The 13423-nt window shown below is 47.4% G+C and overlaps 3 protein-coding genes across 4 annotated transcripts in view; 2 read left to right on the top strand and 1 right to left on the bottom strand.

The window, feature by feature from the left end:
• Nucleotides 1-2921, bottom strand: part of CUNH2orf76 (chromosome unknown C2orf76 homolog) — a 10542-nt gene extending 7621 nt beyond the window's left edge. The window contains exons 1-2 of one of the 2 annotated variants that reach the window (XM_026054584.1): nt 2890-2921; nt 2088-2240 (exon numbers count right to left, since the gene is read on the bottom strand). In XM_026054584.1, the coding sequence (XP_025910369.1) occupies nt 2088-2220 (133 nt within the window). In that variant the 5' untranslated portion in view covers nt 2221-2240; nt 2890-2921. Of the gene's footprint in view, nt 1-2087; nt 2639-2889 lie in introns of those variants that run through there. The other variant, XR_003251741.1, reaches the window with a different exon arrangement.
• A 322-nt stretch (nt 2922-3243) lies between these two features.
• On the top strand, nt 3244-6510 carry DBI (diazepam binding inhibitor, acyl-CoA binding protein). The gene is made up of 4 exons (XM_026054603.1): nt 3244-3283; nt 3399-3516; nt 4934-4996; nt 6212-6510. Exons 1-4 carry the CDS (start codon nt 3275-3277, stop codon nt 6283-6285), a joined length of 264 nt encoding a protein of 87 aa, XP_025910388.1. The 5' UTR covers nt 3244-3274; the 3' UTR covers nt 6286-6510.
• A 5928-nt stretch (nt 6511-12438) lies between these two features.
• TMEM37 (transmembrane protein 37) overlaps nt 12439-13423 on the top strand; it is a 3119-nt gene continuing 2134 nt past the window's right edge. The window contains exon 1 of the mRNA XM_026049874.1: nt 12439-12525. Within this exon, the coding sequence (XP_025905659.1) occupies nt 12439-12525 (87 nt within the window). The remainder of the gene's footprint in view (nt 12526-13423) is intronic.

Raw genomic sequence — 13423 nt, 5'->3', positions numbered from 1 at the left:
AAACCTCACTCCCACCTACCAACCAAAATGTGACAAAAGAATTTATTCAAAAAGAGTTGCAAAACCCCAGAAGGGAAAAATGCTCCAGAAGATGTAACAAGGTGATAGCAGGCTGATGAATGCAGATAGTGCTTATGGGACTCAATAAATAAAACTCCAAGCAGGGAAGCTGTCATTCCCTGAGCTCATCAGCTGGCCCAAATTGCTCCTCTGAAGAAACCACRTGCTGGTTCCTAGTATCTGTAGCTCTGGACATACTCACACACCTTGCTAGGGTTATTACCCTATCTCAGAACTACTGGATAGCTAGGTTTACTCTAATTTTAACCAGAATCATTATACTACCTGTTTCCTTTTATTATTTTGTTGTAATTTTGTTAACTAGTTAGCCTTAAATTACTAATCTCGGGGGGTGGGTGTTACCATATCTCAAACTACTATTGCAATTAAAGCTCCCACAGAGCACCAAAGACAAACACAACCTTTGCTCTGATGCTATAGTTACTGCCTAAATTCCCTTGACTACACAGTCCCTCTCAACCTAACTGCCCGTGAGGACTGTAAATGCAATCAGGACACGGTCATGTGGTTCTGACCCTCCAGAAATCTGGCAAGAACATCCCAGTAGTGGGTTTTATAGTCTGAAGTCCAGCATTTCACACTGCCTTATACAAACAGCACCCCAACAACGGTTACTCATAACTGGATTGATCCGTAAACACAGAGACGTGACTTTGTGGCAGTTTTACACAGTCACCAAAAGGAGGACAAATTGCAGAAAATGGATCTTTAGCAGCMTGCAGGGCAGAGCCCACAAGCAACTGCAAGAACACTGACATCCCCTCTGGTGCCAGGGATCTAAGGTATATCTAGGGATTTATCCTGGGCCTTGGGAGGCTGAGCCACTCTGGAGAACTCAGCACTGAGATAGCCTGAAACCTGCGTCTCATCAGTAGCTTAAAARATTATCTCAATTCCTCCTTCCAAACAGGCTACAGGTAAAGAAAGAATACTATTTTTGAAGCAGGCATGGGTGGAATGGTGTTTCAAAAAGCCTGCCTCAAACACTAGCTTTGTCTCAAATAACTGAAAGCTGCAGTACTGCGCACATCAAAAGCAAGTTCCTTAGCAATGTTTTTCATGTTGTTCTTCAAAACAGAAGCTGTGCCATGTGTGTGAAAATGTCTGCAGTTTTCTAAAGGTTTCTTATGATCTAGCCATGCCTCTTACTGTATGAAAAGCTSCAGAAAAACAGAATACAGCTGTGAGGCCCAGGGCAATGTCCTAGAAGTTGCTCAAATATGATCAACCATAACAGTTCAAGACTTGCTTAAGCTGACATCATGCAGAGAGTCAAACACTACTGCTCTGCACCTCTGAATGCCTCCATTCAGGTGCACAGAGCAGGTCTTCCAGTCTAGTGCAACACCCCACCTGCTCTGCACCTGCGTGGGCTGCTCTACATTAATTAACCTGTAGCAATACTCCCAAAGGTGAGGAGATATATATGAGCAATACTTCTAAAGGTGAGGCTATGGATGAATCATGTTGYACCACAAAGCTCAAGATGAGAGAGATGCTCAGGAGAAAAACGTGCTTTGTGAGGCTTCGCAAGCCAAAAGCAATTTTTCAAGATCCTCCCTCTTTTTACAAATAACCAACACCAGCCTTTAGTTCCAACTCTATGCATACTGGTGCAGTTCCTAGGCATCGAGGGCTCTCTAAATTCTACTAAGATCCCCCTGCTAACTCCCGAGCAGCTGCCTGACAGCGCTGCCCAAGGGGTGTGAGGCACTGAGCCAAGCACAGCCCTTGCCTCATTTCACCTAGACACAAGGATGTGGGCAGAGACAGCAGAGTCTACACAAATGCAGACACGGCACAGGCCATGGAAGCTCTCAGAAACACCAGTCCTCTCATCAGGGGGAGGTGAATACATACAGCATGCAAATACAGATCTGGCCTTTCTAGCAAAGCCACAGAGTATTCCCATTCATGTTCCCATTCCCACGTTCCCATGCCGTTTTCTCTGGCAGAGACAGCAACATAYACGACTGAAGCAACCGACCATGGGCGCCACCCCTTACCCTTCTGCACAAAGGTGATGAACTGCTTTACTGTCTGATCCAAGTCAACGCCATGATACACCACCGGCCTGAAATTCCGGTGCTCAAAAGAGCGAACAAGACGAACGGTAATGGTTGAGCTTTCTGCTGACATGGGAATTAACTGTGAATACCCTAGAAAACAGTAAAGTGGGCAGTTATTGTCTTTCCTCTACATACGACCCCAGYTACAAAATAAGGTATAGATGGACTCATTCAAATATTAAAAGATTCTAYGTTAAATAGTCATATGTTTTTCAAGTCTTCGCTTTTAAGATTCCTGCCGGGGTCACAGCAGGATCTCAAAACAGAGGATTACCGAAGATATTATTGACATTAAACACCAAACAGCCCTTATCAACTTCCCATTGACTACAATGGCCCGCCACAGAGCACAGCACTAAACTGTTTATAGAAACAGACAAAAAGATACACGGCTAGACACAAACAGGCCTCCRCGACTTTAAGGGACTAGATTTTTCCTGACATGTAAGTAACAATTTCCCCTGAGAGGAAATATGGACAAAACCGAAATCTTTTTAATTTAATTTTAACTTTCTAATTAATTTTAATTTTCACCCGTTGAGGGTGAAACACCTGAAAAATGCCTCTCTCTTTCCCCTCTTCTTTCCTGCTCCTCCCCCTGCCTTTTATTTTAATGCTCCGTTCCCTTTTTTCGCTTTGTTTCGCATAGAAACCCTCCACCCGCTCCCCGCGGCCGCAGCCTCCCTCCCTCCCTCCCGGCCCCGCCCATCAGGGGACCGTTAACGGCTCCCAGCCTTACGGCAACGGCGCCGTCCGGCACTTCCGGGTGTCTCCCGTCGCCCCGGCCCGCGTAGCTCCGCCCYCCAAGCCCTTCCCCTCCCTGCCCTCCAGCCAGCCCGCCGGGACGCGGGATTGGCTACGGGACGCGCTGGCCCCGCCCCTTCGTCGCTCCCCCAATCAGCGCCGCTCCTCCCTCCCACGCCCTCCCTTCAGGCCAGCTCTCACCTCTCGCCTCGTGCCCCCTCCCCAGCCCGCCTCTCTCCCTTGCCGCCTTCCCATTGGTCCCTCAGCCGCCTGTCCCCGCCCCCAGCCAGGCGCCGATTGGCCGGCGGGCGCTCTGGCCACGGGCGCGGCGGCGGGGGCGGCGCAGTCGGCCTGAGGCGGCGGCGGCGACAGCGGCAGCGATGGCTCAGGTGGCGCTGGGCCCGGGGTGGGGGGCCCGGGGACGGGGGCCGCGCGGCGGGAGAGGCCGGGGGGGAGGCCCGGCGGCGGCGGGGGGGGCTCATGGCGCCGCTGCCCGCCCCGCAGGCCGCGTTCGAGAAGGCGGCGGAGGAGGTGAAGCGGCTCAAGTCGCAGCCCAGCGACCAGGAGATGCTCGACGTGTACAGCCACTACAAGCAGGCCACGGTGGGCGACGTGAACACGGGTGAGCGCCGCGGGCACGCGCGCCGGCCGCCCCGCGTGACGCCCGGTGCAGCGGCGGGATTAACTCGGTGGCAGCCGCCCAAATCCTCACAGGGTCCGGGGAAGCCCCGGCGCAGTGGGAGTTTGGAGCCCTTTGCCARTGAGGAGCTGCCCAGGGCAAGGGCTGGTGCCGGTATCCAACACTTAGTGGCTGCACAGGCTTAACTGGCGAGGCAGGATGCAAATGTGCGGCCCCAAACGTGGAGCTGGGGAGTAACGAGATCTGCAGCTAAAAATAGATTTGGAAGCCCACAGCGGAAGAAGACAACGCGAGTGTGTRTAAAACAGGCAAAACTTCCCGGGGAGCTGTGATTAACTGTTGTGTTTACGGAGGCTGGTAGTTAAATACCTCTAGGTGAGACACTGCCGGGTCGGTTGTGCTGCTCCTGCGGCTTTGCTTCTGTCCCTCACAGCTTGGCCTGTGAATAACGCTCAGAATGGGCCCTGTCCCCATTGACCTTGTGGAGCACTGGAATAAGTAGGTTCAGCAAGGAGAAAGGCCCTTCGCTTGGAGTGCCGGCCTCCTTACCCCGCTAGGGGTTAAGGTTATTGGGTGCAGGTTGAGCCCAGAGCTGGTAGAGACGTGTGCTGGCAGTGTGAGTCTGTGCCCTGCATTGCGGGGCAGCAGATAACAGGAGTTGGACAGAGGAGCAATCTCTGTAATACTAAGAGAGGGAGCTGCCAACTAGTTCGATAGGTCACGGTGCCGTGTGAGCAGTGCAAAGGCTCCTGTACTGTCCAGTCCTTTAACTGGCCATGCACGGGATTGCATTTAGTGGGAGAGCAAAGTGGTAAAAACGGAGGTGAACTTGCATGAAAAACAATTGCAAGTACATTTATATCTAACTCCTTTTTTTTCCCCCCTCTTTTTGGTTGCAATCACCCCTGGCCTGTAATGAAGTAAGACATAATTCAGTCTTATATCACTAGCTTCATAAAGCACCAGAAAAACTACACTAAAATAACGTTAAATTGAGGATAATGAGTTTTAAGCTGCATTTAGAACTAGTACTGGAGATTTCGTGTCTGTGTAGGCAATGGACCTTGAGCAAGGGGATTTCTGCTCTACTTTAGAGCTAATATCCTCTGATTGGGTAGTGTTTGTGCTAGAGAATCCCCTTCAGAAAGTACAGCCATAAACCCAGAGACTCTGTGGTGCTCTTTTGTTTAAATGCTTAAGGGACTCAGCAGAGAAAAACCTCTGTCACAGCCGATAGCGCCGCAGCAGCCTGATCTCCTCCCTGCAAGTTAATAAGTGATGCCTGCAGTGGTGGGTCATCGTATTCTGCCGTGTTTAAGAGCAGCACAGTTTTTGGGAAGGGGCTAGGTGTTATCTGCAGCCCAGCCCCACAAACTAATTCTGCTGTTAATCCTCTCAGAACGTCCTGGCATGCTTGACTTCAAAGGCAAAGCAAAATGGGATGCCTGGAGCGCATTGAAAGGTAAGAGTCTGCTTAAAAGTAGGGGGTCAGGGGAAAATATGAGGTGGTTGAGCATGGAACTTGTTGCACTCTAAAATACCACATAAGACAAGAATTGGAACTGCACCAAAATGGAGTCTGAGCTCCTTGAATGGCTTTCCTGTAGTATTGAATGGACTAAATACAAATAATAGACTGTTCTGTTGCCATCTATGCAGATGTAAACTTGATGTAGAATGTGTTTCTTGTGACTGCTGATCACACTTGTTTAGAACTTTAATACTAGATTCACAGCCAAGTGAATCTAGTATTAGATTCACAAGATTCACTGTAGCTTCTTTGCTGTCTCTTTGCATGCTGCAAAATGTTAGAGCAGGAAATCGTAGCTTGCAAGGGGAAGACATCTTAATGCCTAAGTAATTGCAGACTGGGATAAACATACCTTTCAGAAAGATACTTCCCACTTGCCTGAGCCCTTCTTAAAAGTATCACAGAAGCAGAATGGCAGGCCAAAACCTAAGTCTTCTTAAGCAGGAAGTTCCTGCATTGCCTGCCAACTCTGGTGTCTGCTGTGCTGTTCTGCCCTTTAACTTCTGCTATCTGGCCACAGCAGAGACAGTTTCGGTGACTTGGGTAGTGATTTTATGTCATGACCATGGAGAGAAGAGCAAAACAGGGACCCTGCAGAAAGCAATGTTGCAGGAAGTTGTTTCTTTAATAATTTGTAAGTGCCTATGTATATCAGTGATACCCAGCCTGGATATAAAAGTAGTCATGACTGAAAATATTAAAAATTGGGCCTCTGAGTAGCCATCACAACTATTCATAAGGTGGCAGCAAAATCCTATGTTTGTGCAAGTGACTAATAGACTGCAGGTACCTGCAGATGCTCAGGCTCTGTGTGAATCTGTGTGAGTGTGTGCATCACCTGGATTTGCTCAGCCTAAATAGTCTTTACCGGTATCTACTGCTAATGGCATTACTGGTGGCATTGGTTTGGGGTCTTGGTTAGCCTAGACACGCTAGGGAGTGAACCAGCAGAAAATACAGACCCAGTGARCAAAGCTTGTGTGGAACAGGTGAGCCTGTGACACCAAGATGTTGCAAGACTTGGTGGTCTGTGTGTCCCTGGCAGAACAGAGAGCCTGTCTGGGGAAGAGCAGCATGAGGGGAGCTCGCAGGAGAGGGCTGGGCTCTTGGGTCTCGTCTGACTGCCTCTCGTGTTGTGTCTTTCAGGGATGTCCAAAGAAGATGCCATGAAAGCCTATGTAGCGAAAGTGGAAGAACTGAAGGGCAAATATGGCATCTAGGGCCTGGATATAGCAACCATTTTCATATCTGCAATATGCCTTATTTCTAATACTGTGGAAGACTTATTACTGAGGGTAACTTTAAATACCTAGTTTACTGTAATCTGTTTTCATAATGCCTACAGTTCAGTAGAAATTGCGTATCTGCCTAATGTACTGACATGTAATGACTTTGTCCTGTGAATGAAATGATATGGAACTCATTAAAGTGCTTTTGATACTCTGGCTGTCATGGTGCTCGTTCCTYGGATCATTCAGCACCTGCTCCCATTTCCAACATGGAGATGCCTCCCTTGGCTGCTGAGGTGCTGCCTGTGACTTTCCTTTCCAAGGCGAAAGCCAGAATTGGCACCAGCCTCTCTGGTTGTGGTGCCACTAGGGGGACCCGGCAACCCGCATTTAGGCAACGTGGCCCGAAGCCGAAGAGGTGGTGACTGACCCTGCTCTGCCTCCGTGTCACTGAGACAAATGGCAACCTGCAAACGCCAGAGCTTAAGGGTCTGATGCCATGTGTGCCAGGAACGAGATGCTGGATATTTGTTGCCTGGGGTTTTCAGGAACTCATTGAAGGATCACCAAGGGGTGCTCTGCAGAGGCTGTCTTGGAGGTGGTGTCCCTCAGCAGCACTGCTGAGGTTCTGCAGATAAGGCAATTAGTCAACAAATGAACACAAGACATYACCTGTGAAAGGAAAGAATCTGTGGCAAAGTGAGCAGTTTGTGGCCCTGGTACTTTGTTGCCTGTAATTGTAGAGTACCAGCAACTGCCAGAGCCATCGAATATAGTGAGCRTACAGGGACAGGTGAACCGAGCATAAACTCGTTTAGTTCTTACAATGCTGTTGAAATGGAAGGTTAACTTTTGCAGATCAGCACTGTAAAAAGTCTTGTTTTATAGAAGACTCTTCTCCATTGACTAGCTATTTCTGGCTGCCACATCTGCTGTATTAGAGCTGCTGATGCTGAAAGGAGCATCTTTCAAAATACAAAACCCTGAAATATTGCACAATAGGGCTTAAGAGAACAGTCACAGCTGTATGCAGGAGTTAGGCATTCCAGCTCCTGCTACATGGTTAGGCATCTCAGTGGATGAAGACTTCAGATCAAGCTGCCTTCAGGTAAGCAATTCATTTCTTTAAATACATGGCTGTGAATGCTATCATTATCTCACTAGCTAAATAMATAGTTCTGTACTATTGTTATCACACTCTACTGCACATAGCTTGTATTATACCACTGGTTGGTAAGAGGGGGATATGACTTTACCTCTGTTTTTTTCAAAAGCTACAGCCTTCCACCTCTGCTAAACTTCATCAAAAAAGCTCTTGGATCTGATTACTCCAACACATTTTAAGGGGAGGTTGAACAAAGAAGGGTTTGTTCCTTGTCCTCACAAAGGAAAAGGTTGCTTATTCCTTTTTTTTTTTTTTTTTTTTTTTGGTTCTTTTATGTAAGTAACATAAACACATCTTTTTCTCCCTGCATCCTCTGCTAGTTGCTTGATATGAACTGTTAAGTGTGTTTATCCTGCAAAACAGAGCTATGAGCAGTTGGCAAAGCGGTTTTAGCTCTTCCTCAACCAGAGTTTCACAGCTGTGGTCTCTGAAGCTGGTTATCCTTAGGGGATATGACTGACTTGTAGCAGAATGTAACTTGTACTAGCAAATGCTTCCCCTCCAGCTCCTGTTTGCTGAAAACTTACCTCCTGTGAGCACACAGCATTTTGCCAACTTGCTCTCCGTCAAAACAGACATTTTGCTTTTTCAGAATCATTGACTAAAACAACAGAATTTAGGTTCCCTGTGAGACTATGCAATTCCAATAGAGCTCTTCTCTTTCCTTACACCTGCCTGGCAGCAGGGAGCAGTCACCGTGTATATGGTGCTTAGCCCACAAAGGACAGGGGTTTAGACCAAGTTTTTAAATGTTGCCTTGTATTTACAAGTAATATTGTTTACCAGCCTCTATCTTGAATATTCCTGTTTAGGTGCTTTATTTTAACCACAGTAACATACTTACGCTTGCAGCTTTATCTTTTTTAGAAAAGTAACACTGTTTTTATTAGTGAATCAGCACTTGCTTAATGTGATTGTGGCCTCTTGTGTGCTCTTTCTGTCTTCAGAAATGCTGCAGACTGGAGGGGCGCCACTGAAAAGGCTGCGAGCTGAGCGAGTGGACTGGTTGTTAAGCAGCAGGGTGAGTGTCTCAAAGACTTGGGCTGTTTGTTTAGAAAATGCAGCTGACTTTCTGCATAACCCCTGGAACACTGGACTCCTGGATCACATAAATAACACAGGAGCAGCAGCGATGAAGGACCAAGGAGAGCTTAAAGATGCTCACAAACAGGTTTGCAGCTAGAGGTAATGGCTGTTGTTAAACTAACAGAGTGGTAAAAATAAATAACCATTAAGATTTAYGGCCCGTTCTTGAGGTCTGAAAGGAAGCAGCAAGTCTCATAGAATCATGGAATCGTTAATACTGGAAGGGACCTTCAGAGGTCGTCTAGTCCAACCTCCCTGCACACGCAGGGTCACCTAGAGCATGTGGCACAGGTTGTGTCCAAGCAGGTTTGGAAGAGCTCCAGGGAAGGAGACTCTACAACCTCTCTAGGCAGCCTGTGCCAGGGCTGTCACCCTCACTGTTAAGAAATTTTTCCTTAAGTTCCTGTGGACCTTTCGGTGATTCAGTTAGTGGCCTTTTCCCCTAGTTCTGTCAGTGACCACCACTGAAAAGAGGCCRCCCCCTCCTCCTCCCTCYCTCCCTCCTTTAAGGCATTTATAGACACTGATCAGACCCCCCTCAGCCTTCTCTTCTCCAGCCTGAACAGGCCCAGCTCTCTCAGCCTTAACCAGAACACAGCTGGATAAAGAAATGAGAGGGGAGCCGTGGCCAGCACCCGGCCTGCTGAGCATGCAGAGCGCGCTGGACTTTGCCACCAACATTACCTTGCGTGTGATAAGGCAGAGTTCCCTCTATCTCTCTCCCACCATCCGCTCTTGCGCAGAGGAATTACTTGAATGGCTCCCAGTGCAATAAGAGATAAGCTATAAATGGGATAGATTTTTTTTTCTTTGTTTTCTTTTTCTCTTGCGTTACTGAAGACATGTGAGCGTGCAACACTCCTAGTGCAGATTTAACAAATAGCTCTGTATCAGCGTGCTGATTAAGGCCAGTAATAGATTAGCAACCTTGAAGTTAAGCTTTCTGCTTCACTGAAAACCCTCCAAGGGTGACCCTTTCTGTCAAAATTTTTCAAACCTAATCTGGAGTGACCATGTTTTCCAATGCAGGTATTATTTTAACCTTTGAACCTATTTGATTTGACAGCTTAAATGACAATTGCAAGTTGCATTTGTAGTTTATAGTACAGACACTTGCCTGCTCAGTTCAGAGCCAACAATATTGAGCAATACCAGGTTGGGGTGAACAGGCATCTGAGCTATCTGGAGTTATGGATGAAAGGAAGAAGGGAAAAAGAAATGCATTTCAGGTTAGGTTCCTAGTACAAGAACATTAACCAAAASCAACCTAGAAAGGGTTATGCAGTCTTATCAACTTTTCAAAACTACTGAAGGGTGAGACAAGATAACTGATCTTTCACCGATCTTCAGCTGTCAAGTTGAACTGCAAATAGGCCCTAGGAATTATTTTTTATAAAAATGGTCTCCAGCTTTATAAACGATGTGTGTGTATCCCTTCCAGAACCAGCATCTACATCAGGTTCAGTCTGAGTTATTCTGTGGTAGAGCTCTTGGGAGGAGGTTGGGTGCAGCAGCCTGTTCTAACTTTCCAACTTAGACCTGTGGCTTCTGGACTTTGAGCTGCTCCTACCCCTGGTCCATTTGCCTTCAAGATAGGGTGCAATAACACTTGTCAGGGCTGATTCATCCTTTAACAACCATTGTGCCATGCAGTGTGGTTTTAGAGCAATCCCTTGTCACATTAGGRGGACCTGTAGAGGTACAGAGGGTTCTTCAAAATCATTTAATATGTCCTGTCTCTAATGGCATTTGAATCTTTCCTGWACTTAGAAGAGAAAAATGCCTAGACTGCTAGAGAAGCTGTGTATAAGTACAGTATGATTAATAAGCTTGGGCTGCGGATATAATAAWGTCTGTCTAAAGATCCTAGGGCTGCTTGCCATTCTGGAACAGSTGGTCAAAATTCCTGGAGCTCGGGAAGTTTATGAAAGAGGTGATATGAAAACCAGCCTGGAGGTGGAATCARTGACTTGCAGATCCCTTTCGATCTTTGTTCTAGAAAGGATTATTTTAGCTATAATATAACACTCCTGCACTGAAGTGCCTTAAGCTGAGTCCAAAGTTCTGACAAATGGGGGAATCATGATCTCTCTGCAAAGCCCTTTAAGTCATGTGTTTCTTCTCTCTGTTGTTGCAAGTCTTGCCTCAAGCTCGTCCTTGCAGCCTGGCAAGAATAAAATGATATTATTGAGCTAAGACAGCCAAGGTGACACCTTGTTTGTCTCCACCAGCCAGTGCGGAGGAGCAGGGAAAGGCAACAGTTGCACAAGGCAGCTTGAGGTTTTCACCTCTGCAGTAGGATAAAGGCTGCTTGCACCCTGATCTAATGAGATCTCTGACGTGATAAGAGCACAGATGGAAGCCTGGGATTCACTCCTGTTTATCTTCCTCAGCTCTGTAACTAGAATGATCTGAGGCTTTCAGAAAGACAGCTATGACTGCTGGCTGACAGCAYTAAAATAATGCTATCGTATTCAGAATTAAGGTGAGATGTATATGCAGAAACCCTGGGACTATAGAGATGTGTACAAGACACTCATTTTTGTGTTCCCCACAAGGCTGAGGTGCCATCTCCTGCTAACACTACGTGAAGGAATTTTGAATCTTAAACCTATGCTCCCAAATTTAACATACTGGATATTTTTAACACTGGTGTTTAGTTGCATTGATCTGCGATAAAAAACGAGACAACTGAGAAACCAAATATCTGATTTCTCCCCCTACTACAATTCAGTAGAGTGCACCAGCTTGCTTTGTACTGAAATGTGAACCCTTTTTTTATTAGTGGTGAAAGGGCTGGAGTTCTCTTTCCTCCTGGGTATATACTGCAAAGCATCAGTTTCTGCTGTGAGACCACCATCCTCTTGCTGCTTCCTCCTAAATATTTTGTTCTCTCTCTCTCTTTTCAGACATAAAGAAAATAATTTTGCCCTTCATGGAGACCTTGGGCATCTCCTGAAGTATCAGCTCACAATGTCCTGAAGGTCTTCTGAGATGGGGATGACTTCTGTCTGCAAAGACGTTTTGAAGTAGGAATCTGATAACATGACGAATTCAATGCCCAGCTGCCCCAGTCGCTCCTCCAAAAACTGTATAAAAATGCATAATCAGACAGAATTGTTTTCAACAAATTTATAGATGTAAACAACTTCAAGGTTGGAAAGCCCCGCACTGCAGGGTGTATTTAGGAGAAGTAGGAACAGCTCCTTTCTGTTGCACAAGCCATGCCACATCCAGTCATTTTTGTATTTCCAGTGCATTGTAGTTTGGGTTTATGGTCTTGAGGACAGAAYTTGTGATTTATTAATGTTCAGCCTTTGCAAGGTGCCCTGGAACCACGGCTCGCCCTCAAAGCAGGGCTGGCACTTAGCTGTTTCCCAAGCTGCCATCAGGCTCGGGTGCTCACCAGGCACCCGYGCTCCCTGCAGCTGGAAAAGACGCCTCGGCACTCAACTTCCTTATTTAAATTGGCCACATTAACCCATTCCCAGGTTTTACAGCAGTCTGTGATAACTGCTGCTATTTAAGGATGCATTTCACTGAAAAAAGCTCTCTCCAGGGACAGGTTGTAGAACAACCATTTAAACAGTGGCAGGATACCAAGTATTCCTGATTGACACAGCTGAACTAGCAATACCCTCCAAGTTCATTAAAGGTCATTTCTATTGCTATGAGGTAGGTTTTAAAAAAATGAGAAAAGAGAGATTAATTTTCCATTGTGCCTTTAGAAGTATTGTTATTGCTATTTTATTTGCATACTTTTCCCCAAATAGTAATCTTGAGGCATTTTTTTTCCACAATTTATCTTTTCTTCTAGCAATTTCATTATTTTTGAGAAGAGAGGGTTTTTTTTGTTTGTTTGTTTTTGTTTTCTTTTTCTTAGTTAGGAGACAATGAAGATGAATGTGTGTCTGGGGAAGATGGCAGGTTCAACATTTAAAAGGATATATGAAATGCTTAGAAATAGAGCTGTATTTAACGTAAGATGCTTCCAGGCAAGCAGAATTCTGAAATCAAGGACATTTGAAGTCTCAGATTTTATGGTATATGCTTTACAGTTGGAAAAGCTAAAATGAAAATATTAAAGCAATTGTACGTTTGCAGGCAAGGTAATGAAAAGCGGTACAAAAGCAGCCCCGGTGCAACCCCGTCCTTTGCTCAAGGAACCAACTTGGCTTCACCTAACAGCTACGGAGGGACCTGGTCCGGGATCGGTTTCGGTTTCCAGAACAGCCGCTCGCATCCTCCTTTTGCAGAGATTTATGCACAGGTCTGCCCACGGGAGCGCGAAACAGCCTCGGGGCAGCGGGATGCACCTCGGCTGGAAAGAAATCACCCTCTTGCAAAAGTCAYGGGGGTGACTCGCGTGTTTCCCAGCCCTGCGTGCGCCCCTTAATGACTCTGCTAATTGGGGGGCGCTGCGCGGGACGCGGCCGGGTTCCTCGCGTCCTGATAACCCCGGGTTATTTYGTCTGCGCGGCGCTCGGCGCGGCTCCGTGCGGGCAGAGCTCGTTCCCCTCGCGCAGCTGGCAGCTCACGGCGCAAAACTGATAAATACTCTCACATCTGGCGCTCGGGAGGGGAAGCGCCTGGTGGCAAACGCGCGGGGCGGCGGTCTGCGCAGCGCGGCTTGGAAACGCCGTTCAAGCGGCCGAAGAGCCGGCCTGGAGACACGCGGGCTTTAGCAGCGGCCCCGAGGCCGTGTCCGCCGGGGAAACGCAGCGCAGGGGACAGCGGGGCGCGTAGAGAGCGGATTGGGAAAAGGCGGGGAAGCGGGAGGAGGAAAACAGCGAGAGTTGTCCCGGGAGCAGAGCCCGCTGGAGCGCGGGGGGCGCGGGGGGACCCCGCGAGGCCCCGGCGCGAGGGCGGGCTCGCCCG

This window comes from Nothoprocta perdicaria, unplaced genomic scaffold (genome assembly GCF_003342845.1).
Source record: "Nothoprocta perdicaria isolate Ctin4 unplaced genomic scaffold, notPer1 scaffold_0, whole genome shotgun sequence".
In the NCBI taxonomy this organism is placed as follows: domain Eukaryota; kingdom Metazoa; phylum Chordata; class Aves; order Tinamiformes; family Tinamidae; genus Nothoprocta; species Nothoprocta perdicaria.
Note: the sequence above shows the minus strand (reverse complement) of the source record. Positions and strands in the feature narration are given on the sequence as shown.